We start from the raw sequence: 25,208 nt of genomic DNA, 5'->3' as shown, positions 1-25,208 counted from the left end.
GAGCCACCCTTCTCAACCCGGATCTAAAACCTGGGACACGGCTATCAGGCCAGCCTCTCTCTCCCTCCACCCCTCCCCCTCTTTCTGGCGTCCATCCCCTCCCCAACACCACCTCTGCTGCTGCCTCTGGCTGTGGACCTGCACCTCTTCTCCATCCTCGCCAGGCCCGGAGAGTGAGGTTAGCCTGGATGAGAGTGTGCCCCTAACCTGGGGCCCTCCCAGGCCATGGCTCGTGTGCTCCCAGGGAGGAGTCCAGGACCCTGAGCATCTGCTAGAAGCTTGGCAGAGGCCCCCGCTGGGACCGTGTCTTCTGAGGACAAAAGGCTGCGGCCAGCAGGCAGACTGGGTGGGGGGTGCGGGGGAACCGGCAGCCAGGCAGGCAGACCAGTAGGGAAGCCAGCGCTGGCCCCCTCCCAGACTGGCGGTAGCATGAAGATGGGGGTGGGAGTGTGTAGCGGGAGAAGCACCTGCCAGGACCCCCACCTGCCCGCTACTTGGGCACCCCAAAGCTGTGTGCTGCCCACCTGGTGTTCCCCAACATCTCCAGCTCTACCAAGTGCACCCCTCTGGCACCTGCTTCCCCTGCTGCCAGCGATTTAGACCAACCAGGCTGTATCCACGGCAACAGAAGCAGGAGTGTCACTGGCTGCCAGATCACTGAGGGTCCCACAATGTGGCCTGGACTGTGGTGTATCCTGGTTGAGATCGAGTGAGCCCCGTTCCTGAATTCCAAGACAGTCCTGCTAAGAGAACCCAGGTAAGTAGTCAGCATCTTTCCATGAAGGGGCCAGGGGAGGAGGGGAACTGGGACTTCTCTTCTGTCTCCCCACATATTTCAGTCTCTATCACTGTCATGCTTCCTGTCCGTTAGTCTCTCTGCTTCATCACTGACTATGACAACACTCAAGCCCCGGGACTGCCTGCCTCTCTTTCCCCATCTTCCTTAATCCCGAATGTCCCGTAAGAAAGGGAACCACCACCTGTTTCCCCACTCCCAACCCCTCCCAGGGTCTGTTTCTATCATTATGGTCACAATTCGACACAAGACCATTCCCTGTGAGCTAGCTGTGGAAGGGGTACCTGGGGGCCCAGTGAGCCTTGTTCTCACAATGCCTGCAGCTTCCTTTCCTCCCTCCTTCACCCTTCTCCAGGTTCCTTGGCTTGCAGAAATATGTGTGAGCTCTGTCTCTCTCTCTCTCTCTCTTCTCTCTCTCTCTCTTTCTCTCTCTCTCTCTCTCTCTCTCTCTCTTCTCTCTCTCTCTCTCTCTCTCTCTCTCTCTCTCTCTCTCTCTCTCTCTCGTGCGTGTGAGTGTGTGTGTGTGTGTGTGTGTGTGTGTGTGTGTGTGTGTGTGTGTGTAAGAGAGATAGAGACAGAACCTGGGCAGCAAGCAGGTGGGTAGCTATGACGAGAAAGCTGCTCCTAGTGCAGGCTACCCCTCATTCCTTCCTTTATTCTTTTCCCAGTCTCTACCCACAGGTAACATACTTTTGCTCACTCACCCTGGAAGATGTGTCCCAGCTAGTGGGAGGAAGCGGCTATAGGAATAGAGGAAGGTAAGGTGGGGTAGGGAGCACATTCAGGCCATGGGCTCTGAGAGAGCTTGAACATGTCCCCATGACAATAGACAGGGGACAGGAACAACATAGTGGTCCCCTCACTGTGGGCCCTGGCTTCTATCACATGGCTCTCTGTTTCTGTTTCAGATACCCATATTGTGTTGGGGACCTCCAGATCAATGACACAGTAGCCAGAGGTCCCTGTATCTGGAAGTGCAGGAAAACCTGGTATATGGAGAACATGGATTCTACTAGGGACACGGCTCCTAACTACTAGCTCACAACTTTAGTGGAGGCATGTCACTTGTTGAACCTTGGTTTTCCCGTTTGTCAAGGAGACTGGTAACCCTTTCTTTGTGGATGTGTGCAGGGATTAAATAAATTGATGGCATGCAAATAATTAAATGTGTGCATAGGGTGGCACTGAGCAGTGTCAGCAAAGCTCAGGATCAATCTTATTGCTGGTTGTTCATGATTTGTATTGCTATTGATTAGAAGAAGGATTAGCACCTTTTCTCCAGCGTCTCAGCAGAGATCTAGAGAAGGCAGCAGGTGGGGAGATGGAGGGTCGCAAGTGGAGGGAAGTAGAACAGCTTTATGCTGTTTCTTCTCATTTGTAAGGAATGATGGGTAGCTGTGAGCAGTCACCCCTATCCTACTTGGGGCTCTTTCCCTGCACTCGCTCCTATTTGTGCACACACACACACACACACACACACACACACACACACACACACCAGACTGTGAGCCAGCAGAGGCCTGGCTTACAGCCTACAGCATTTCTGGCCCTGGTATGTGTCCCTCTGTTGAGGGGAAATTAGCAAGAGTTTGGCGTATGGTCAGTGGTTCGCAGGGACTAGAGACAAGGCTGAAGCTTTTGAGATTATAGGGCTTTGAGGAGAGCTGGGGTGTGGTCCATGCAGTAGCCAGACCTGTAGCAGAGTTTGCCCACCTAGACCCTGGGTTGGGGAGAGTGGGGTTTCCTAGCTGGTTTCTATATATGGAGATGTGGTGGGATACCAAGGGGAGGGGGGCAGCAGAAGAGCCAAAAGAAGGGAGAGATTGAAGACAGGTTTCCTCTGAGGGACAGGGAGGGCTAGGACGTTTAGACATGAGTAGACTTTCCTGAAGAAGCATTTGGTGTGGAAGGGAGAGGACCTAGCCTGTTGCCCAAGGCTGGACCTGAAAACTAAGCATAGTATACATGAAAACAAGTGACCGCATGTATAGTCTGTGTGTACTTGTCTCCTCTCTGCACTGTAGGTGTATATGAGTTTAAATGTGTGTGTGAACAGGCTATGTGATGGCATATGGGATTGTGTGGGTGTCTGGATAGGTTTGTGTCTGTACTGGAGGGTATGGTTTTGCATATCTGGTGAGCAAATGGTCATGCTTGATTCTGACCCAAGTATTTGTGTGTTTCTCTGAGCCTGTATTAGGCCTGTTGAATGTTTGTTTAGATATGTGTGTGGTATCAATTTGTCTTTGAACACACATGTCTGGTCATATGTATATGAGTATCTGAATCTAGAATCCATTTAAATGAATGCCTAGTTGGATCTGATTGTGTATATTCCTGTTTTCCCACATGTGCCTTTCTGTGTGGGTTCATCTAAATAATGTGTGTGAGCATAAAGACATATACATGTGTCCCATGCATGTAGGAAAGGATATGTGTGAACATGCTTATATGTATTGTGGGTGTGTCTCTCATATATTTGTGTGAATAGGCCTATGTGTGAAAGTCTGTATAGATTCTTCAGCATTTTTCATTGTCTATGTCTGCATGTGCATGTTTGAGTGCCCACTGTCTCTCAACAAACCTATGTGTTCATATCTATTTAAAGAAATGTAAGTATAAATAGGCACACTGGGATAAGGGAAGAGTAGATGAGTGAAAAATATTTTATGTGTGCATATTGGACTACATTTTTTAATGACTGTGGGATTTACAGTACTCAACAAGGCTGTGTGCATAGGTGAATGGGTACATTAGTATGATGTCTAATTTGGTGTAAGTGCATATCTGATTATAGTATGCATGAGTAACCACATTTCATAATACTTGGGTGCATGTGTCTCACTATGTGTTTTGTTTGAATTTTGAGTGTGTGTTTGAATATGCCTTGAGTGACTGTGCATATATATGCTACTATTTGTTAACACCTGACTGTGCATATATTCAAGTGAACATATCTGTACATACGTATGTGTGGTCAAACAAAATTAAGTGTATGTGTTTGAATAGGCCTGTGTGTATGCCTGTCTGAATACACAAATGTGTGAAGTACCAGTTTGCACAGTTCTTATTTGTGTTTGTCTGTTTGTATTTATCTTCATTTGGTCTAAAGCATATATTATAGAATGATGTATATAAATCTATGTGCATGCCACTCTTAGTTCACAAGTACATTTGTGTGTATGTGTGTCGATGCATCTATTTAAGATACTTTTTGCGTGTATGTATGTGATAAGTTGATCAAATCTTCTTATGCACTTCAACAAGTGCACTGCAAGAATATATGAGTATACTTCTATATGTGCATGTGTTGGAATATGCCTTTGTGTTCTATTCCAATGTACATATAAGTTCCTCTTCTTTCATTTATGTAGCTTCTCAGAATGGGTGTATGGATGTAATGGTGTATATATACCTGACTGTGATAGTGTGCTTTTGTGAGTATCTGTGTTTCTATAGTTAATTATATATATGAATGAACTAATGTATGTACAAGTCTATAAACATGTGAATATGCTGTGTGGGTACATGGCCAGCTGTACATACAAGTCTATGTGTTAGAATATCTGCATATGTATATATCATCTTATTAATAAGCATCCACATATCTGGGTATGGATATGTGTGAACACACCTGTACAGATATGGCTATATGCATGTATGTATGTATGCACACATGCATGCAAATATACTTCTGTGGTTATGTTTGAGTATATATGTATACACGTTTGGGAGTTCCCTCTTCTGTGCCCCTTTTTCTTTATCATCTCTTTAGATATGATATATATTTTTTTACATATCTCTGTAGATATGTAAAAGTATGCCTATGTACACACTTGTGTTTGTGAATGAATGCATGTCATTCATGAGTAAATCATGTGACTATAGTCTATTTAAAAGAGTAAATGGGTGCACTTGTGACTAAGTCCAGTGGAAATGTGCCTGTGTGTGGATAAATAAAGGTATCTGTGTATCTGCCTGTCTGATATGAGATTTGGCCTTGGTCTTGTGCAGACTGACCTCTACACAAACCTTCTACCCAAACACACCCATGCTTTCATCTTGTTCACACCATATGGATTCACTCACACTCTGTGCAGTATTCTCCACATGCTCACTAATGACCACTGGGGGCATAGATAAACCTTTGATATCCCACCACTGCCAAAGGCATAGGCAAGATGGCATCATAATAGTGCCTAGGGTTAGTAAGAGCTATGGTTGGACAGTGTGTGTGTGTGTGTGTGTGTGTGTGTGTGTGTGTGTGTGTGTGTGTGTGTGTGTGTAAAGAGAGACAAAGAGAGAGACAGATAATATGAGAAAGTATGAGTGTACATCTGGACATTTCACAGAAAGCACCCAAATTATGCCACCAGGCAGAAATCTAGATGTTAATAAATATGTATAAGTGAAAGTATATCTTAGGAAAGTAGTAGGTATGGGGGAGCATGAGTGTGTAGAGTATGTATATGTAAGAGATTATATGTGTTCCTGGGTAGGGTGTGCATGTGAGATAATTGTGTATGTTAGGGCGGGGAGGATTCTTTGAAACACAAAGATACACGCACACATCCCACCCAAATATTTTCAACTGTCACACAAACAATCTGTGTATACCTCTACACAAACCTACTATCCAAATACACCCATGCTTTCATCTCCTCCACACCATATGGATGTACCCAACCCACACTCTGCACAGTACTTCCCACACAAATGTGCCTTAAACACTTTCTTCATACACTCCATCCAGTTTACAGCAGTAGACTCAGTGAGCATGAGAGTATGTTTATTGGGATGAAACATGTTTATGAGATGTGGATATATCCTGAGGGTATATGAAAGTGTATAGGCACATTCAGACTGTGTGTGAGACAATGTGTGAGTACATTTGGAATAGAATGGATTTGAATGTAGATGTGTTTGAATAGTGAGCAGGTCAAAGCGTGAATATACTTAGGTAGCAAAGTGTATGTGTGAGAGAGAGACAGAGAAACAGACAGATAATGTGAGCAAGTATGAATGTACATCTGGACAAAATTTATGTTTGAATGTGAGTTCTCTAAATTAGGTTAGTATCTGAGTGATATATGAATGTGTGTGTCACTGTGTGCATATATTTGGCATGGAAAATTGTGGATACGTCTAGGTAGGGTGTATCTAAGTGCGGTGTTTTTGGAGGGTACATGTGTCACTTTGGTGTATTTTGATAGTGTGCATTTGAAAGAGATTGTAGGTAAACTTAAGACAGGTATGAGGGTTCCAAGTTGGGGTGGGGTTAAGTTTAGGTGTATTTAAACACTGTATGTAAGAATGTGGGCATGCTGAGTTAGAGACTGTGTAAGTGTGACTTTAATTGGATAGAGTGACTATAAGTGTAAGCATATTTGAGGTGATTATATATGAGAATAGATGTATGTAAATGGAATGTGTGTGAAAGTGTGGGTGTATTGGTGTTGGGTATATGTGTAACAGTGGGTGTATCTGAGTGGTATGTGTGAGAAGGAAAATGAATGTGTATATATCTGGGTTTGGGGCTTGTGAGAATGTGGTATATCTGACTAGGATATGTGCAGTTCTCTGGGTGTATGGGAAGGAGAGAATCTAAGTGGGGTGTGTGAGAAAGAAAATATATGTTTGTGGGAAATGAGTGAATCTAGCATGTGTAAAGGTATATCTGAATAGTGTGTGTTTGCATGTATTTCAGTTGGGAAGATAACTAACATGGATTTATGTGGCTGTTTTATAAGTGCTGTATCTAGATGTTTTGTGTATTCAATAGTGTGGTTATTTATGAGTAAAGTTTGTGATTATAACCACACATGAATATATTTTCTTGGGTGTATATATTTCTGCTAAAATGTCTGTAATGTGAATTTGTCCATAACTCGGTATGAATGACCATTTGTACCTAAGTGTGTGAGTAAATGGGAACTAACTTGTGTGTACAAGTGCTATATAGTTTTATTATATATGTGTGTGTATATATATATATAATAAAATTTATGTTTGAGGTGAATATATTTGTTTTTATTTTTTAATAATTTATTTAATTTTATTTTATGTACATTGGTGTGAGAGTATGAGATCCCCTGGAACTGGAGTTACATGAGCTGCCATGTGGGTGGTGGGAATTGAACCTGGGTCCTCTGGAAAAGCAGCCGATGCTCTTAACTGCTGAGCCATCTCTCCAGCCCCTGAGGTAAATATATTTCTAAATGTGAATTGAGTCTGCAAGGTATCTAAAGCCTTTGGGTTAGAGTTTATTCGATGTGTAGTTTGGGGTAAATCACATAACCTCAACAAAGCCCAGTCTCCTGTCTGTAAAATGGAAGAAGTAAAACTACCTATCTTGTAACATTAGGATAGGCTGAGTTAATATGCTAAGAGTGCTTGGAACAGTGCCTAGCATGTAATGAGCCCTCTCATGAGGAATTACTTACCAAAGGTAACAACAGTATCTTACCTATCTGTATCACCTGTATATACCTATTACAGTTATCCCTTCCTGATAGCTAACAGTGTGCATTCATCTACAAGTGCAAAGGAGGTTTTCATATGCATATTTGCCTCATAATATGTGCCACGTGTATGTCCAAGAAAATGAACCTGGCCTCTTTTTATGTAAGAGTGTGTTTGTACATGAAAATTGATTTATAGTTATAAAGTATCTCAGTGTTCATATAGAAACACAGATGTGGGGGGGCTGTGCTCAAGGCTAAGTGGAAGGGCATTAAGCCTTTTGTATATATTTGCAAGTATACAGTTCTCTAGGTGCATGAGTGCACACATCTATATGTGTGATAGTGTAGCATCTGTGAAAATGCAGGTATATCTACATGTGTGAACATGATTCTGTGTACACACGTGCCAGTGTATTTTTATCTGACTAGGAAACTAGGTTTGTAGTTACCAGTATGTGCATATGTGGGTGGGGTCTCTGTTCTGCCTGTAAAATTCAGAAGGCTGATATTCTTTCATATGTGATGAATGCAGTGGAAACATCTACGTGTTATGAGTTTGTGTCTGTACAGCCATGTATTAGAATGTGTGCATCTGTGTTGTTCAATGAGGGTGGAATGTGAATGTGTGAATCGATGTGCAGGCATCTGAAGATTTGTGTCTGTATGTTTCTAAGCCTCAGTGGTTATGTGGGTTTGGGATGCATGAGTCTGAATTGTTTCATCTGCTTGATTGCCTCTCTGTGCTGCTGTGAGCCTGAGTAATATGCCTTCAAGTATGTCGATGCTATATGTAAATGACTGTGTACCAGAGCAGAGTTGTGAAAGTAGTTTTTTATAAAATAGTAGTTTTGGGGCCAGTAAGATGGCTCAGTGGTAAAGGTGCCTGCCACCAAGGCAGACAACCTGAATTCAATACCTGAAACCTACATGGTAGAAAGAGAGAACCAACTCTGAAAGTTGTTCTCTGATTCCTGTGTATGTGCATGGAGTAGAGATGATGAACACACATAAATAAATATTCTTAAATTAAAATGTAATAGCTTCAATGTCTTAGTGTAAGAGACAGTATGAGGCAGAGAATGTCTGGATTATAGGACGTGAGCAAAACTTGAGCCCTGTCTAATATCAATTTTTATACCTGCACATTCAGGACTGTGTCTAAAAGTGTAAGTCCATGCAGTTAGGTTTTGTGGGTTCGTGCATCTCCAAGTGCCCTTTGGTGTACTTTTTTTTTGGCTTTTTTGAGACAGGGTTTCTCTGTGTAACAGCCCTGGCTGTCCTGGAACTTGCTCTGTAGACCAGACTGGCCTCGAACTCACAGAGATTCACCTTCCTCTTCCTCCTGGGTGCTGGGATTAAAGGCATGCGCCACCATGTCTGGCTTCCAAGTGCCCTTTGAATGGTGACTGTCTCTCTGCCTATGCCTATGCTGTCTGTGCATTTTATATCCTTCAGTGATTTGCTGTTAAATGGGTACCAGGTCACATCCCTATTTTCCTTGTGAGAGAGAGACTGATTGTATTTATCAATTGATTTAACTCTAAATATGAGCTCACCCTTGAATGTCCTGTGCCCACATATTTATCTGTGTGTGTTGAGTGTTTACATGCAGTGACTGGATGTGAGTGGTTTAGGGCATTCACATGACTCAACATCCAGAGAAAGTAAAATCTGTATGGCACACTAGAGTAAACTAAAGTATTTAGAGGTACAGGAGCTTGATGAAAAGAAATTCCTTACTTTTTCTTCATATTATACAATTATAAAGGAAAAACTGCAAAGTTTTAGCAGATTTATTAAATATTGAATTTGTATGCAGCTTTCAAATAAAATCTTTTTGCAGATGATTTCATGACGCACTAGAGTGCAGAACATCTTTTTTCCCTCCCTCCCTTACTTTCTTTCTCTCTTTTTCTGAAACAGGGTCTTGCTGGCCTAGAACTCATTGTGTAGCCCAGGCTGGCTTCAAACTTGCGGTTTCCTAGCAGAGCATGATGGCGCACACCTTTAATCCCAGCACTTGAGAGGCAGAGGCAGTTGGATCTCTGTACATTTGAGGTCTGCCTGGTCTACATAGTGAGTTTCAGGACAGCCAGAACCACATAGTGAGACCCTGTCTCAAAAATAAAAAATAAAAACTTGCTTCTTCCTCCCAAATGTTGTGTTTACAGGCATGCACCACACCCAGCTCACAGTATCAAAAAAATTTTTGAGACAGAGTCTCATGATTTCGCCTTGGCCAGCCTGGAGCTAACTATGTAGGTCAGGCTGGCCTAGAACTCACAGAGTTCCACTTGCCTCAGCCTCCTGGTGCTGGGATCAAAGGTGTGTGCCACCATACTCAGCTTGGAGTATAATTTTTTTTTATTCACTGATGGGAGTCCCTAGTGGTCAGCATCTGTGGCCACTCTTTTTGAGCCTTTGGTCATTACTACCATGGCTTGTTGTATTGTTTTATTCTTTTTTTTTTTTGGCTCGTTTTTATCTGGATTTGGTAAATCTATTGGTGCTACCTCAGGTAATTGTATTTCTTGGTGAAAGCTCCAAACAACAACAAAAAAAAGGATTAAGTAATTGCATATAATTTTGGCACATATAAACTTCTATCATGGCTTGCTACTTCTTAATCTTGGAAGCCATGTATAAGGTAACCAGGGAAGTGGCTCAGACACATCTTTGCTCTAATTTCCTTCATAATGCACTTGAATGTATGAAACACAGCTGTATGAATCTGCAAGTCAACAAAGCCTACTTAAAAAAAAAAAGCCATTTGCCATGCCAGCATGAAGACCTGAGTTCAGATACCAGGAGCCTCCTTGAAGCCAGACACAGCAGTGTGCATATTTAATCCCAGTGCACCTACACGAGATGGGAAGTGGAGACGGGAGAACGCCACACAAGTTTTGGGTCCAGCTAGCATGGTACAGACAGCAACAAACAATAAAGACCCTGTCTCAAACAAAGTGGAAAGCAAGGATTGACACACAAGATTGTCCTCTAACCACCACACATGTGTGCCCACACACACGTACCATACACACGCACATAAAATTCTTGTAACAAGTAGTAGTGAATTTTGAATCTAACAGATAATTTTCATTTTGAGTATCTCAAAGTTATGAAGAAACTTTACTTCTAAGTAGACATAGATTTGGCTCTATACCTATTCTATCATTCAGATTGCGACACCAAGTAGACATCACTCCAGGAGCCATACTTAACCTCCATTTTCCTTATTTGGAGTTTTACTTTGAATCTATAGGCCATCTCAGTGCTGTCTACTTTGATATACAGTATTTTGAGTATATGCAATGCATTGCAGTGCTGGGCACGTAGCTTAGCTGGCATGATGCTCACCTATCATGCACAAAGTCTTGAGTTCAATCCCCAGCAGCCCGTAAACCAGGTGTAGTAGTACATGCCTATAATCCCAACAATGGAGAAGTGGAGATGGGAGGTTCAGAAGCTCAAGGTTATTCTCAGTTACATAGAGAGCTCAAGACCAAGCTGGGCTACATAACACACTGTTGGACAAAAGAAAAAAGAAATGCAGATAGCTATTGTTTTTTTTAATGTAATTCTATTCTCATATGTTCAAAGAGGGATATGCTGAAGCCAGTAAATATCAAATCTGCAAAGTGAGAAACACAAAGAAGTAACTGGGTGCTCCTTTTAGCTCCTAATACTTTTCAAAATTTAACAGTTGGCAGGGGTGGTGCACACATGCCACTAAACACATATGGAAGTCACAGGACTACTGGTAGGAGTGCATTAACCCAGGTCTCCAGGCTTGAGGGCAAGTACCTTTACCTTCTGAGCCACCTTACCACTCATTATAATACTTTTTACAAAATTCCTACACACTTAGATTAAAACATATGTATGGTTTCAGTTCTTCACACAAAACTAAAAAGATACATGGGAACAGTCTTGGACTTAGTTAAATTCATCACTTAGTGTGTTAGTTCATCATGTACTGCAGAAATCAAACTTGGCAAGTTTTACAAGTGAATTTGGTATTATCAAAGCAAACTTGTCATCACAATAGCATCCAGTCTGGTCTACTTATCAAGCTCCAGGCAGGTCAAGGCTACATAATGGGACCCTGTCTCTACACAAAACAAAATAACAGTAGCATCGATCCATAGGCCTATGCAATTTCCATAATACTTCAAAATATTCATGGATAAATTTGCACATATTAACCTTCGTTTATTTTTGTATGAATTGCATTTCTCTTCAGGGTCTCTGGTTACTACTGTAGTCTAAGCATAGACAGACACACATCCATAAATCAATATATAGTGAAACTCCTTTCAGTTCAACAGTTTTTTAGGCTAGTGCCATCTCTGACCTGTTACCAGTGTGTCTCATTACTAATAGCAATAATTGAAACTGTCCCTTTGCCTATTTCCTTTACCTCATCCATCCTAAACACATTGTGGACAATTTCCTTGTAGAATGCTAGCATATAAGATTTTGCTTAGCTTTTCTTGTTAGCCTTACAACACTGTCACTAGCTTTCTGAGCTCTGTATACGAATAGTCTAATCATCTCATAAAGGATCTTGGTTTCTTTTTTGTTGTTGTTTTTGTTTGTTTGTTTTGTTTTTTGAGACAGGGCTTCTCTGTGTAACAGCCCTGGCTGTCCTGGAACTCACTTTGTAGACCAGGCTGGCCTTGAACTCAGTGATTCTTATGCCTCTGTCCCCCAAATGCTGGGATTAAAGACATGCACCACCATGGCCCAGCTTTGGTTTCTTAATTTGCACTTCCAAGTAAGTACTTTAAATTTTTTTATTTTAGATTTCTTTTATTTTATTTTACATGTATAAGTGTTTTGCCTGCATGTGTGTATGAGTACTATGTGTATACCTGGTGCCCACAAAGGTAATAGCCTGTCAGATCTTCTGAAACTGGGGTTACAGATGGTTGTGAACCACAATATGGGTGATGAGTACCGAACCCAGGTCCTCTCCAAGAGCAACAAATGTTCTTAATCTCTGAGCCATCTCTCCAGCCCATGCTTTCTTTTTTTTTTAAACTCACAGAGTCTACTTTATGCTACCAATATGAGCCATCTCTCCAAGCCCCAAGTGTTTTTTAGAAAAATCTGAATCTGGGGCTAGAGAAATGGCTCAGCAGTTAAGAGCACTGGCTGCTCTTCCAGAGGACGCGGGTTCGATTCCCAGCACCCACATGGCAGCTCAAACCTGTTTGTAACTCCATTTCCAGGGCTTCTAACACCCTCACACAGACATACATGCAGGCAAAACACCAATGATCATAAAATAAAAGTAAATTTAAATTTTTTTTAAAATGTGAATCTGGCTGGGCAGTGGTGGCACACACCTATAATCCCAGCACTCAGGAGGTAGAGGCAGGCAGATCTCTGAGTTGGAGACCAGTCTGGTCTACAGAGTGAGTTCCAGGACAGCCAGCACTAAGGTTAAAAAAAAAAATCTGAACCTTAGGTGATGTGGTGGCACATGCCTGTACTCAGGAAGCTAAGGCAGGAAGATTATTAGGAGTTTAAGGTCACCTAGGGCTATGTAATGAATATGGTGATCATTCATGGCTACCTAGACCTTGTTTTAAAAAAACCAAACAAAAAAATCCAAATCAACATCTCTCTATTCATCCCTTCTTCCCTCCCCCTCTCTTTCTCTCTCCTCTCCCTTCCTCCTTCCCTCCTTTCCTGTCTCTCTCACCACCACCACCCAGGCCTCATACACGTTAAGCCAGCACTCTACCTACCATTAAGCTGCATGCCCAGCCCTTGTATCTTTTTATTGAAAGGGACAGCAGACCTTTGTGGCTTCTGAAACTTAATTTTCACTGCAGGTTTTAGAAAGGGACACTGAGACAAAAAAACATAAAAATCCGAGGCTGACTTTTGATGAATCAATTCAATTAAACTATTATCTTAGTTTGCTTTCTATTCATGTGATAAGGACCATGACCAAAAGCGACCTGGGAAGGAAAGGGTTTATTTCAGCTTACAGCTTACAGTCCATGATGAAGGGAAATCAGAGCAGGAACTCAAGGCAAGAACGTGGAGACAGAAACTGAAGCAGAACCATGGAGGGGAGCTGCTTACTGGCTTGCTCGCTCAGTCTGCTTGCTTATACAACCCAAGACCACCAGCCCAGGGAGGACACTGCCCACATCAATCATTAATCAAGAAAATGCCCCCACAGACTTGCCTACAGGCCAATCTATGGAGGCATTTTCTCAATTAAGATTCTCTCTTCCCAAATATGACTAGGTTTGTGTCAAGCTGACAAAAATACTAACCAGCACAACCATTACAAGGCTTCACTGATTCACAACAAACTTTTTTTTTTTTTTTGGTCTTTTGAGACAGGGTTTGTCTGTGTAACAACAGCTCTAGCTATCCTAGAACTCGCTTTGTAGACCAGGCTGGCCTTGAACTCACTGAGATTCACCTGACTTTGCCTCCCAAGTGCTGGGATTAAAGGCGTGCGCCACCACAGCCCAGCCCAACAAACATTTCTACCTAAAATGACCTTTACCTGTGAGGTCGTAAACATGAAATACCACCGAGAATCAAATTTGCCTAGTTCTTAATAGCAGATGCCAATAGTGAGTAAATCAATAAATAGACTAAGAAGGAATAAAAATGTTGTGTTATAATGTTTACAGAGGAACTCTCATCTTTTTCAAAACAGAGACTGAAATGTCTATGAGTGACATAGTATAATAATTATGGTTTACAAAACTGAAATCTAAGAGAAGTGGATAGGGTTATGGGCAGAAGAAGACTGGGCTCTGAGTTCCTAATTGCTAAATCTAGGCATTGAGTCCACCAAGGTTCATTGCGATGTTCCCACTTGCATTTTTATGTTTGAGATAGCTATAATAAAGAGTTCTTTTTATTAAGAAATAACAATCAAGGGAAATAACTAAATGATTACATTCTGTTTAAGAACACCAAAGAAATACATAATGAAAAATCTGAAAGCTGAAATAGTCCACAATCTGAAAAAATTTTTAATGCTAACATGACACCAAAAGGGGTATGTTTCTCACCCAGTATCTTGTGACAGGTCACAGACAAAATGTAGACACACTAAAATATTGCATAAAATTACCTTCATGCTGTGTATATACAAAACACAAATGAGTTGCATGTTTAGATTTATGTCTCATCCCCAAGATCATCATCTGTATCTACATAAATATTCCAGAAAAGTCCAGTATCTGATACTCGCTTGCATTTTTGGATAAGAGATAAGCAAACTGTAGTCCATAGCAATAATCATATAGGCATTCCTTCCCTATCCTCCTCTTCCCTTTCCTACCTCTCCCCTCTCCCTCCTATGAGCATATGTATGCTAAGCAAGTGTACTTCCACTGAGCCCCCAACTTTTCTATTTTTGTCGGTGAGGAAAAGTAAGAACAAGGAGTAAATTAAAAGAAAACAAACACCACACATGTAGATATAGGCCAAACCAAAACCATCACTGATGATAAATAAGTGGGCGGTAATAATCAAACTATCTGGGGTGTTTTGCTAAGAAGCAATTGAAACACAGTGTACTTCTTGCCACGACCTCCTGTGCCTGTTTTTAGTCGACTTTCCTGGCATGGCAAGTACCAACCAGCCAGACAGCTCTACTCATGTTTCCACGTATACCTGCAGAGGTTAGCTGATGTGTGCACAGGAGCAGATTTCTATTATACCTGTTGTTGGCTGTGTATATCAGTTAGTGTGTGTCAGAGCACATTGATGTGTTTACAGACATGTGTCCATGTGCAAGTATCTTTTTATATTCCAGTGTCTACATATGCAAGTGAGTTTTTGTCTCTGATTGCACTTGCATATTGATGAAATGTGTGAGAAAGAGAGTGAGGCTCTCTATTCTTTTGTGGATGTGTTAGAGCTATTACACTTTTGTTTATCAGTGACAGTTTATCTATCAATGAAGAAGGGCATATATATGCCAGGATGTACATATCTGTATTGCTGGGTGTACCTAATCTATGTGAGGGGAGGTAAGTTAGTTTCTTTGAGGTAGAGCATATTTACATATGTGAGCAATTTTTTACTGGCCTGCAAATGTATCTGTAGGTATCTCAGGGGGATTATATTTGTGTATACATACCTGAAGAACACTTTTCAAGTGTTTGTGAATTTGATGATGTGAGGGGTATTAATCTGAATGTTAGTTTGGTAGCAGTGTTTGTCTATGTGATGATATAGATATACTGTTGTGAGATTTTAAATATGTGGGAGTATTTGAGCAATCAAATATATCAGCTCAGTGAGTATATAGGAGTCTATGTGTAAAATGACAGTAGGTTTGCTTTGTGTATTTACTCATCAATGTTTGAGTGTGTGTGTGTGTGTGTGTGTGTGTGTGTGTGTGTGTGTGTGTGTATTGGGAGAACTCTAAGGGGAGGGAGGATTGTGATATGTGTATGTGAGACGTGTCAGTGTGTCTGCATTGATGACCAATTCTCAGCCCTCACTTAATGTGCCTTTTATGTAACAAATTTGTTGCATAAAATTTGTCCTTTACTGTCTGGAAATGGAGTTTATAGATAATATAAGATTTCTGCACATGTCATTTCAAAAGAAGTCCATACTGTACATATCAATATTCATATTATATTAACTATAATACAAATAAGAAATGATTTACAATAATTTTATTTGGGTATATAAGTGCTTAGGTGTGGCACACTTCAGAAGATTCAAGAAAAATAATTGGAAAGTTGTAAGTGCATAAACATAGTTTAGAAGAAAAATCAGGTTCACAAAGTACAGGAAAATGACAGGCAGAGGCTGTCATCTTGAGATTTTACAGACTAGTGAAGTGCACCAAAAAGCAAGATACAGTCTCCTCTTGATTCACGTGACAACCACATTCTGGATATGCTAAAACTAGGAGAAATCTTATTTATCTTAATAAAAGAGATTTTGAGCTTAATTATAATCCTAGGAGTTGCAGGACATGTGTTAGTAATGTCGGACTACCCCACATATCACTAAGTGATGGACACTCTCTCTCCACATCCCTAAATATTAGGGCATCTTGCACTCTTTAACATGAGGCAACTTACACCCCTTCGCACCCCAGCCCCACCCCGTTCCTGTAGATTTCCAAAATGTCCCCTAGGGGGCAGTAATGCCTTTGTAAAGAACAAAGCCCTGTACTAAGACCAGGTACAAGAACTTCCTCTATCTGTGCATGCACACTGCATGTGTGCGTGCGTGCGTGTGCGTGTGTGTGTGTGTGTGTGTGTCTGTCTGTCTGTCTGTCTGTCTGTCTGTGTCTGTGTCTGTGTCTGTGTCTTTATGTCTGTGTGTCTGTGTGAGTCTGCTTGCTGTCCATGAGGCTGTTTTCAGATGCCTGTGAGTGTGTAGGTCTGTGCACAAGGGTGTCCAGGCACAGGCAGATATGTTCTGTGCACACACATGACTGGGCCTAACCTACAGCTGCCAGACTTTGCTTAGGAGCACCTGACCTCATTTATGCAACCTCTTCAAGCTTTCCCAGCAACACCGGGGCTTTGTTTGCTTGCCGTATTGTCTTTGAGGCTGTTTGTTTGTTTGTTTGTTTGTTTGAGGGGGGGGTTGGTTTTAGATTTAACGTTTGTTTTTACTGAGACCCTGAGCTACATAGTAGTATATCAGTTTTAGTATGTCTCCCTCCCTACATGTTTGTGTGCTTTGTCTCTTTGTCTACCTGTTTCTCAATGCCCTCTTATCTCTCCCTAGTGTTCTAGATCATGGTTCCTTAGATTTTTTTTCTATTTATGACCCTTTTTCACCTAAGAAATTTCTCATGCACCCCCAGGTATATAGTTATATAAAATAAGTATACAGATCAAACATTTACTATTAATTAACAAATTCTCAGGTATGTCTATAATTTTAATTTCATTAAAGACAAAGGTAAATTTGTATACTGAGATAGATGTGATTTTTTTACATAAAGAATTAAATCTTTTCTGAATATTTGATACTGCAACATATAAGGCATCTTCAATGTTTTTAAGAGTTGACTGGTATTTTGATTTTTATAACTGTCAATACTGAGAACCCCATTTCACATAAACATGCAATACAAAATGGTGAAAGTATGGTTAAGACCTTCCAAAAATTGTTGGAAATTCTGTCCTATTCCCAAGCCAAAATTCATCTAATGGTTTTTTATGACACTCAAATCAGCAACTCAAATGGCAATTTTTAATTTTTTATTGGGGGGAGGTTGAGATAGGATCTATGTAGCTCTAGCTGCCCTGGAACTTTCTTTTTTTTTTTTTCTCAGAGCTGAGGACTGAACCCAGGGCCTTGCACTTGCTAGGCAAGCGCTCTACCACTGAGCTAAATCCCCAACCCTGCCCTGGAACTTTCTACATAGACCAAGCTGGCCTCGAACTCACAGAGATCCACCTGAAATGGCAATCTTTTAAAATCAAACATTCTAATACAATATAATATAATGGCATGCTAACTTGACACTTCCATGACAGTAGGAAAGTACTAAAGTGTTATTTTCTGTCCTTAAACCATTATGTTTTATAAAAAAAAAAAAATTGTAGGTACAACAAAAACATTGCAATTCCTCGCATACAGGAGTGTCAAGTCTGAGCTGAGGCATTTCAAATAGCATGTGTTGTCCTTGGATTGTATGGTGGCATGTGCAATGCAAAGTATGCACGTTGTATGCTCAGAAGCATGGCTTCCATAATGTATGTATGTATGATGCAACACAAGCAAGTGCTGCCAGAAACCCGTGAGATTCATCATGCCAATGTTGGGTTAATTTGGGGTTATTACACATCCAGAAATTTTGTAAAATTTCTCGACACCCTCACATTCAGTTATGCAGCCCCGCAGGGAGTTACAACCCATAGTTTAAGGAGCTGTGTTCTAGATGTGTCGTCCCCGCCCCGCCCCCTTCCGTTATCCTTAACCACCGTTTCTGTCTCCTCTCTCCATCATTTGCTCTTTCTCTGTGTTATCTATATGTCTCTTTGAAGTCATTCTTCTTCCCCTCTCTTTCTCCATGTCTGTCTCTTCCCTTGTCCTTTTTTTCTGGTTTTCGGGCTTTCCTTATCCTATGTCACCATCTGCCTGCCACAAACATGCCTCTCTTGTCACCCCCTGTGTATCTGACTACCTCTTTTACTTAGTCTGTCTCTATGCCAAACCTTTACCCCTTGTCTTCCCTTAAGGCTAAAGCATATTTGTGTGTGTGTGCACCTTTGCATGTACACAGCAGAGGGCTGTCTGCATGGAAAGGGTAGGAAACGTCAGACCTGACCATGTGCATTTCTCTCCAATCCCCCTGCCCTAGGACCCTCTCATTTCAGTAGGCCATTGGCTCTGAGACTTCTGAGTGCTGTCAAAAAAGAAATCACTGCTTTTAGGCGACAGAGCAGACTGTACTGAGCTAGAAAACAACACAAAGGGGACAACTTCACTAGGAAGGAGCTGGTAAGAAGGCATCCACTTAGAGACTCACCTCCCCAGACTGTTCCCCAGGCCAGCCCCAGCTCCAACTGTAATCCAGAGCCTCTCCTGCTTCAACTTCATATCGCCTGGCCCAGCTCCCCTCCCTCTGGGAAATGCTGTCACTTTGTCATGACCCCACAATTGCCTGCCTGCACACAACAAGCACCCCGCTGCTCCCCAGGCTGTGAATACTTTCAGCAACTCCGGTGTGAATACTTGCATGGAGCCCTTGGCATCTTTTCACCAGGAACCTACTGTGTGCGTGATGCTGATCTTTTAGAGGGGAGGGAGCCTACCCTGCCCTTATGCGGCTTCTGTTCTAATAGGATGAGACAGGTAATAATCTAAATTTGAAGACTAAATGATATAGATAGGAGAGAGAGATTCTGGTGGCAGGGAAAGGGGCATGGGGATGCTATGACCTCTTACCTTGATTACTACTGAAGCCTCACTAACCTCCCTACCCTACTCCCTCCTACCTTTATGGAATATGCCCTGTTCTCACAGCAACAAGTAGAATTGTGTTCAACCCTGAATGCCAATCACATCTTACCTCTGTTCAAAACCCTCCCAAGCAATTCTGAATCAAAGTCCTCACTATGGCCTCCACGATAGGTCCTTGCCGACGCTCTAAATGACTTCACCTCCCATCTCGTGCCCTTTGCTCAATGTTCCACCCACTATGGCTCCCTTGCTCTTTCTCGGTGTGCCATGAGCAGCTCCGTCTCAGAGCCTTTGTTCTGACTATTCTTTCTGCCTAGAGTTCTCTACTCCTAAACAGCCACAGGACTTACATCCTCACCTGTTTGCTGAGATGACTCCTCCTTTATGAAGCCCTCCCTATCCCACTCATCAAAAACTGCAATACCCTCCTCTCCTCTGACACTTTAAATCCTCCTCCTCTACTTTAGATTATATTTTAGAATATTGTCATCATCTGAGATACTAACTTCACCCATGTCTCTTCTTATTACCTAATTTGTCAATTACATAAAACTAGGAAGCTTTATTCTTTTCGTTTTTTGGTTTGTTTGTTTGTTCATTTGTTGAGAGATGGTTTCTCTGTGTAGCTCTGGCTGTCCTGGAACTCATTCTGTAGACCAGGCTGGCCTCAAACTCACAGAGATCCACTTGCTTCTGCTCCCAAGTGCTAGAGGAGGAATCTTTTATCTGTCTGATTCACAACTTCATCCTCAATGCCTAAAACAGTGAATGACCTAAAGTAAAGAAATACTTTTCCAATGAACCAACACAACAAGCATACTTACATTTTTATATTCATATATAATCCTACACTCACACAAAGTAAAAGCCAGAGGCCTTATCATAATCCACAGCCCTACAACATCTGGTCTTCTGTGACTTCATCTCCTACCACTGTATCTCTGAAACGCACCATTTAACATTAGTCTTCTCACTGCTCGGAGAGCATGCTACGCGCATTCCTGACCACAAATAAAGATATTTTGCTGAGCACGGTGGCACAGAGCTATAATCCTAGCACATGGGAGTCTGAGGCAGAATGATCCCAAGTTCAAGGCCTGCCTGAGCTGGGGAAAGTGTTCATTGCCAGCCTGGTCAACTTCACAAGACCTCGTTACAAAATTCAAAGTTTAAATAGTAAAATTTTTTTCAGGGTTTAGGGATATAGCTCATTGGTAGACCTCTTGCCTGCCAGGCCTGAGGCTGTAAATTCAATCCCCAGTACATTGAAAAGAAAAGACAGAGAGAAGAAGAAACAAAGTAAGGAGGGGAGGGGGGGGGAATGGGAGAGAGCCAAAGACAGAAAGAAATCTAGTGAATGGCTGTCAATAGTTTAACAAAACAAAACATGAACTACAACAGAAATGTATATTACAATTAGGATTAGTACTGTGTAAAACTTTTAGTTGAGGGGTGTGTGTGTGTGTGTGTGTGTGTGTGTGTGTGTGTGTACTGGATTATGGGTAGCGGTGAAAAAACAATGCTTGAGTACAACTTTAAGGCTTATAAATAGGAACAAGAGTTGGACCAACATCCACAACCCTGTGGACCCACCAGTGGAGAACGAGGTATCTGAGGCCATTAGGAGACAAAGCAAGGAGGGGTAGGAGCAGGACTATCTGGGAAGGACTCATAGACACACTAACCTGCCCTCTCTGTTTCTTCCTCATCTGTTTCTCCCTCCACCCATCATGCTCCATTCCTTCCATTTCTGTGTTGTTTTCTATCCACTTATATCCTTGTCTCCATTTTTCAATCTCATTATTTACTACTCTGTCTCTGCATTTTTTTCTGTCCCCTACCTTCATCTCTCTGTCTCTCCGTCTCTATCTCCCTCCATTGTCTCCATTTGCAGGTGTAGCTCAGCAAGACAACCGATGGAGTCCCCCGGGGCCCATCAAATATTGGACTGGCCGACCCCTTAGGGTTGGGGGTAGCCCTTGCCCCTCAGCATGGCCAACACCACCGGAGAGCCTGAGGAGGTGAGCGGCGCACTGTCCCTGCCATCCGCATCGGCTTATGTGAAGCTGGTGCTGCTGGGACTGATCATGTGTGTAAGCCTGGCAGGCAATGCCATCTTGTCCCTGCTGGTGCTCAAGGAGCGTGCCCTGCACAAGGCTCCTTACTACTTTCTGCTGGACCTGTGCCTAGCTGATGGCATACGCTCTGCCATCTGCTTCCCCTTTGTACTGGCTTCTGTGCGCCATGGCTCCTCATGGACCTTCAGTGCACTCAGCTGTAAGATTGTGGCCTTTATGGCTGTGCTCTTTTGCTTCCATGCGGCCTTCATGCTGTTCTGCATCAGCGTCACCCGCTACATGGCCATCGCCCACCACCGCTTCTATGCCAAGCGCATGACACTCTGGACATGCGCAGCTGTCATCTGCATGGCCTGGACCTTGTCTGTGGCCATGGCTTTCCCACCTGTCTTTGATGTGGGCACCTACAAGTTTATCCGAGAGGAAGACCAGTGCATCTTTGAGCATCGCTACTTCAAAGCAAATGACACACTGGGCTTTATGCTTATGTTGGCTGTGCTCATGGCAGCCACACATGCTGTCTATGGCAAGCTGCTACTCTTCGAGTATCGTCACCGCAAGATGAAGCCAGTGCAGATGGTGCCAGCCATCAGCCAAAACTGGACATTCCATGGCCCTGGGGCTACCGGCCAGGCTGCTGCCAACTGGATCGCTGGCTTTGGCCGTGGGCCCATGCCACCAACTCTGCTGGGTATCCGGCAGAATGGGCATGCAGCTAGCCGGCGGCTACTGGGCATGGACGAGGTCAAGGGTGAAAAGCAGCTGGGCCGAATGTTCTACGCGATTACACTGCTCTTCCTGCTCCTCTGGTCACCATACATCGTGGCCTGCTACTGGCGAGTGTTTGTGAAAGCCTGCGCTGTGCCCCACCGCTACCTGGCCACTGCTGTTTGGATGAGCTTCGCCCAGGCTGCCGTCAACCCAATCGTCTGCTTCCTGCTTAACAAGGACCTCAAGAAGTGCCTGAGGACTCATGCCCCTTGCTGGGGCACAGGAGGTGCCCCAGCTCCCAGGGAACCCTACTGTGTCATGTGAAGCAAGCCAGTAGGTGATAGGCAGGGGGAAAGTCATGATCACCATACTAGGGCCAACAGCAGGGGAAGAATGGGACCCATACAAAAGCCTTCCTTTTTGAGCTTCAGCCCAGGCTCTCAAACCACCCCTAACTGAGGCATTTTGCCAACACCTCCTTAGGGCTGGAAACTGGCTGAGGGACTGGAGGCATTTCTAGTTTGGTGGGACTTGTCCCGCAGCCTCCTCCACTTCTCCAATCTCATTTTCCCGTGCCCTCCCTGCCTCCCTACCCCTCTTCCCTCTCCTATCTTTCTAAAGTGACGAGTCAGTAAAAGAAAACGAACTGAAACTGCAGGGTCTTTAATAATAACAGCTGAGGAAACAGGCTTTCTTGCTTAAATGTACCCCTCTTTGACATTGTCAAGAAATGGGAAATTTCTCCTGTAAAATAGATTTCCAGAGATCTTACTGCCCCCTGGGCTCCCATTCACCCTCCCCTTCTAAGCCCCTTAGCAAGACCTGGATGTTTAGGAAATATTGACTTAAGGCTTCACACAAGAGGGACCAAATGGGGTGCTGCCCTCCTGGGGAGCAAGGATGTTTAAATTGCTATGTTGTGTGCAATGTTGTTTTTGGCTAACCTTGATCCCAAGCCTAGTCTCCTATCCCTCCCTACCGTATCCGGACTTTGCAGGTATTTCTTGAGGCTCTGTTTGAGAAGCCAAGAGCATACAGAGAAGGGTCTCCATGATGTGCCCAGGCTAGATGAAGAGCTGAATAGTAGATGAGCTCCTCAAGCAAAATATACTAAACTTAGCTACATTCTCTCAAACTTTCTCTTGGATCCCCTATCCTTTCTTCCTAGAAATATACACCCACTTGTCCCCACCAGGGATGATGTGGGTATATGCTGACAGGGGAAGTTATCCGTGGAAGTATAGGAAGATGATTGAACTTCTGAGTGGCCGGACTCCAGAGCCTGGGGTGAGAGCTAATTCACCCCCACAGTTGTTTCTTGGGTTCACACTACTCTTCTGAAAATGAAAATTCTTTGGGGGCCTTGGTAACCAATAGTGCTACAAACTTCAAAGCCCCGTGGAATTGAGTCCACTCCTTCCTGTGACCTCCTTTTGTCCCTTTCAGGACTCGCAGGCCTTGAGTCCCTCCTTAGTTGCCCTTCTGGGTCCCAAATATCCTTCCTCGCAGTTCTTCCTACCTCCACCCTTACTTACATGCAAAGTGGAGCAGACTACACCCGAATTCCACAGGTGGAAGGTCCCAAGCCTCTTTTCCACAGACAGAGACCACTCTGGGCTTACTTCAAGGTCGGTTCTATAGACTGGTGAGCCAAGCTGGAACGCTTTGCCTAAGTTTGGGACTGTGATCTCTCCATCCCCTTTCTTTCCTTATAAACTCCTGTCCTAAACTCCACCTCTACCCCAAGATAGCCCCTGAACTGAGGAAGCCTTGACCCAAAAGCAATGAAGGGGGTGCTCTAGACAGAAGAGATCTTGATGATCCTGGTTGTGGAGTGGACCTGGCAAAGCAGACCAGAGTAGCTGAGAGGCTGGGAATGGGGGGGGGGCTATTCTCTCAGTGATGATGATAGGAATGCCTTTCTGAAGGCAGGAGTGGAAAGACCAAGGTGGGAGGGCAAATAGGGTAGACTCAGGAGGGGTTTCCTCCATTCCCTTTTTCTAACTGCCTGGATTCATCATTGGATTTTGTAAATGGAAAAACTGAAATGAACAATGTTATATTGGGTGTTCTCTCTCTCTCTCTCTCTCTCTCTCTCTCTCTCTCTCTCTCTCTCTCTCTCTCTCTCTCTCGTGTTTGTCTCTGTTTGTGTGTCCTATCTGTGTATGATCACATGTGGGGAGGTATGACTGAGTGAGACAGTGTGTGTCTGTGTGACTTTGTGTGGATAGGAAACCCTGAGGAAAGCTTGCCTGGTACACATATGTAAGCAAATACCTATATGTGAGGGAATAGAGTACGTACACACACACACACACACACACACACACACACACACACACACACACACGGGGAGAGGAGACACACGAAGGAGGAGAGGAGACAAAACTTAGTATGTGCCTGCAGCAGGAAACAGAGTGCTTAGGAGATGGAACCTGAAATTTTTTATGTATGTATGTGTCAAGAGGGTCAACTCCCATCTCATGAGATTGTCTTCCCTTGGCCCAGCTTCTGAGCACCAGATGAGGAGAGGATAGTTTAGAACCCCATCTCTTCCAAATGTCTGGAGATTCAGTGCCTACCCTAAAATTCAAATAAGGTATCTCTGAAATTGGACCACCATGGAAATAGGAACTGGGAGTGGGGGGATCAAACATGGAGGTAATGGGGTTAAGAAATGGCCCCCTGCTAATGGCTTTCAGAGGAACTGCTCAGTTTGAATTGGGAATTCTTAAGGTTCCACTGTATACAGCTGGGACTTTGCTCAGTTTTGACTAAATTCAGAAGGAAGGATGACATGGAGAAAAACCCCAAATCTGGGGGTCTACCCAGCTGGCCTACTCACTAGGCGCTCAATTAATTTACTATTTATTTATTTATTTATTTATTTATTCCTTCAGGTGCACAGAATTGAGCTAACCGTATTCCTCAGTTCTTGGCACACTATATCATCATTGGTCCATGCAAGGTCCTTTTATTATTTTGTTTTGTGCCCTTCATCACCCATCCCTGATCCCATCCTTCCCCAACCCACATAGGCACCACTCTTCTGTACTTAATGTGTGTCCTTCTAAACCACCGTTCATGTGTTTATTTACTTATGTGTATCTGTGGAAAATATATGGTATTGATGTTTTGATTTACATAAACAGTATTGTACTATAAATCTTGTTCTGTTTCTTTTTTCACTCAACATTCTGTTTTTTGAGAGATCCAGCCATGTTG

General features: G+C 43.0%; 1 protein-coding gene across 4 annotated transcripts; it reads left to right on the top strand.

Annotated features, from left to right (window-relative positions):
- Window positions 1-8: 8 nt before the first annotated feature.
- Window positions 9-25,196, top strand: LOC114702891 (probable G-protein coupled receptor 173). Of its 4 annotated transcripts, XR_003736057.2 has the most exons (3): window positions 9-757; window positions 1,465-1,554; window positions 1,705-3,655. XR_003736057.2 is itself a non-coding variant. In XM_028883508.2 (2 exons), the coding sequence occupies exon 2, from the start codon at window positions 21,186-21,188 to the stop codon at window positions 22,305-22,307; it is 1,122 nt and encodes a 373-aa protein (XP_028739341.1). In that variant the 5' UTR covers window positions 9-757; window positions 21,089-21,185; the 3' UTR covers window positions 22,308-25,196. The 4 variants fall into 4 exon arrangements, 2 of the variants coding, with proteins under 2 accessions (XP_028739341.1, XP_028739339.1); XR_003736058.2 differs by lacking the exon at window positions 1,465-1,554; XM_028883508.2 differs by lacking the exons at window positions 1,465-1,554; window positions 1,705-3,655 and adding an exon at window positions 21,089-25,196.
- Window positions 25,197-25,208: the final 12 nt, after the last annotated feature.

This window comes from Peromyscus leucopus, unplaced genomic scaffold, assembly GCF_004664715.2.
Source record: "Peromyscus leucopus breed LL Stock unplaced genomic scaffold, UCI_PerLeu_2.1 scaffold_579, whole genome shotgun sequence".
NCBI classification, from domain to species: domain Eukaryota; kingdom Metazoa; phylum Chordata; class Mammalia; order Rodentia; family Cricetidae; genus Peromyscus; species Peromyscus leucopus.
This window is presented reverse-complemented; position numbering and strand designations above follow the sequence as displayed.

Bases quoted from the DNA above. Each gene is read 5' to 3' on its own strand.
- LOC114702891 (XM_028883508.2), top strand. From the start codon at position 21,186: ATGGCCAACACCACCGGAGAGCCTGAGGAGGTGAGCGGCGCACTGTCC.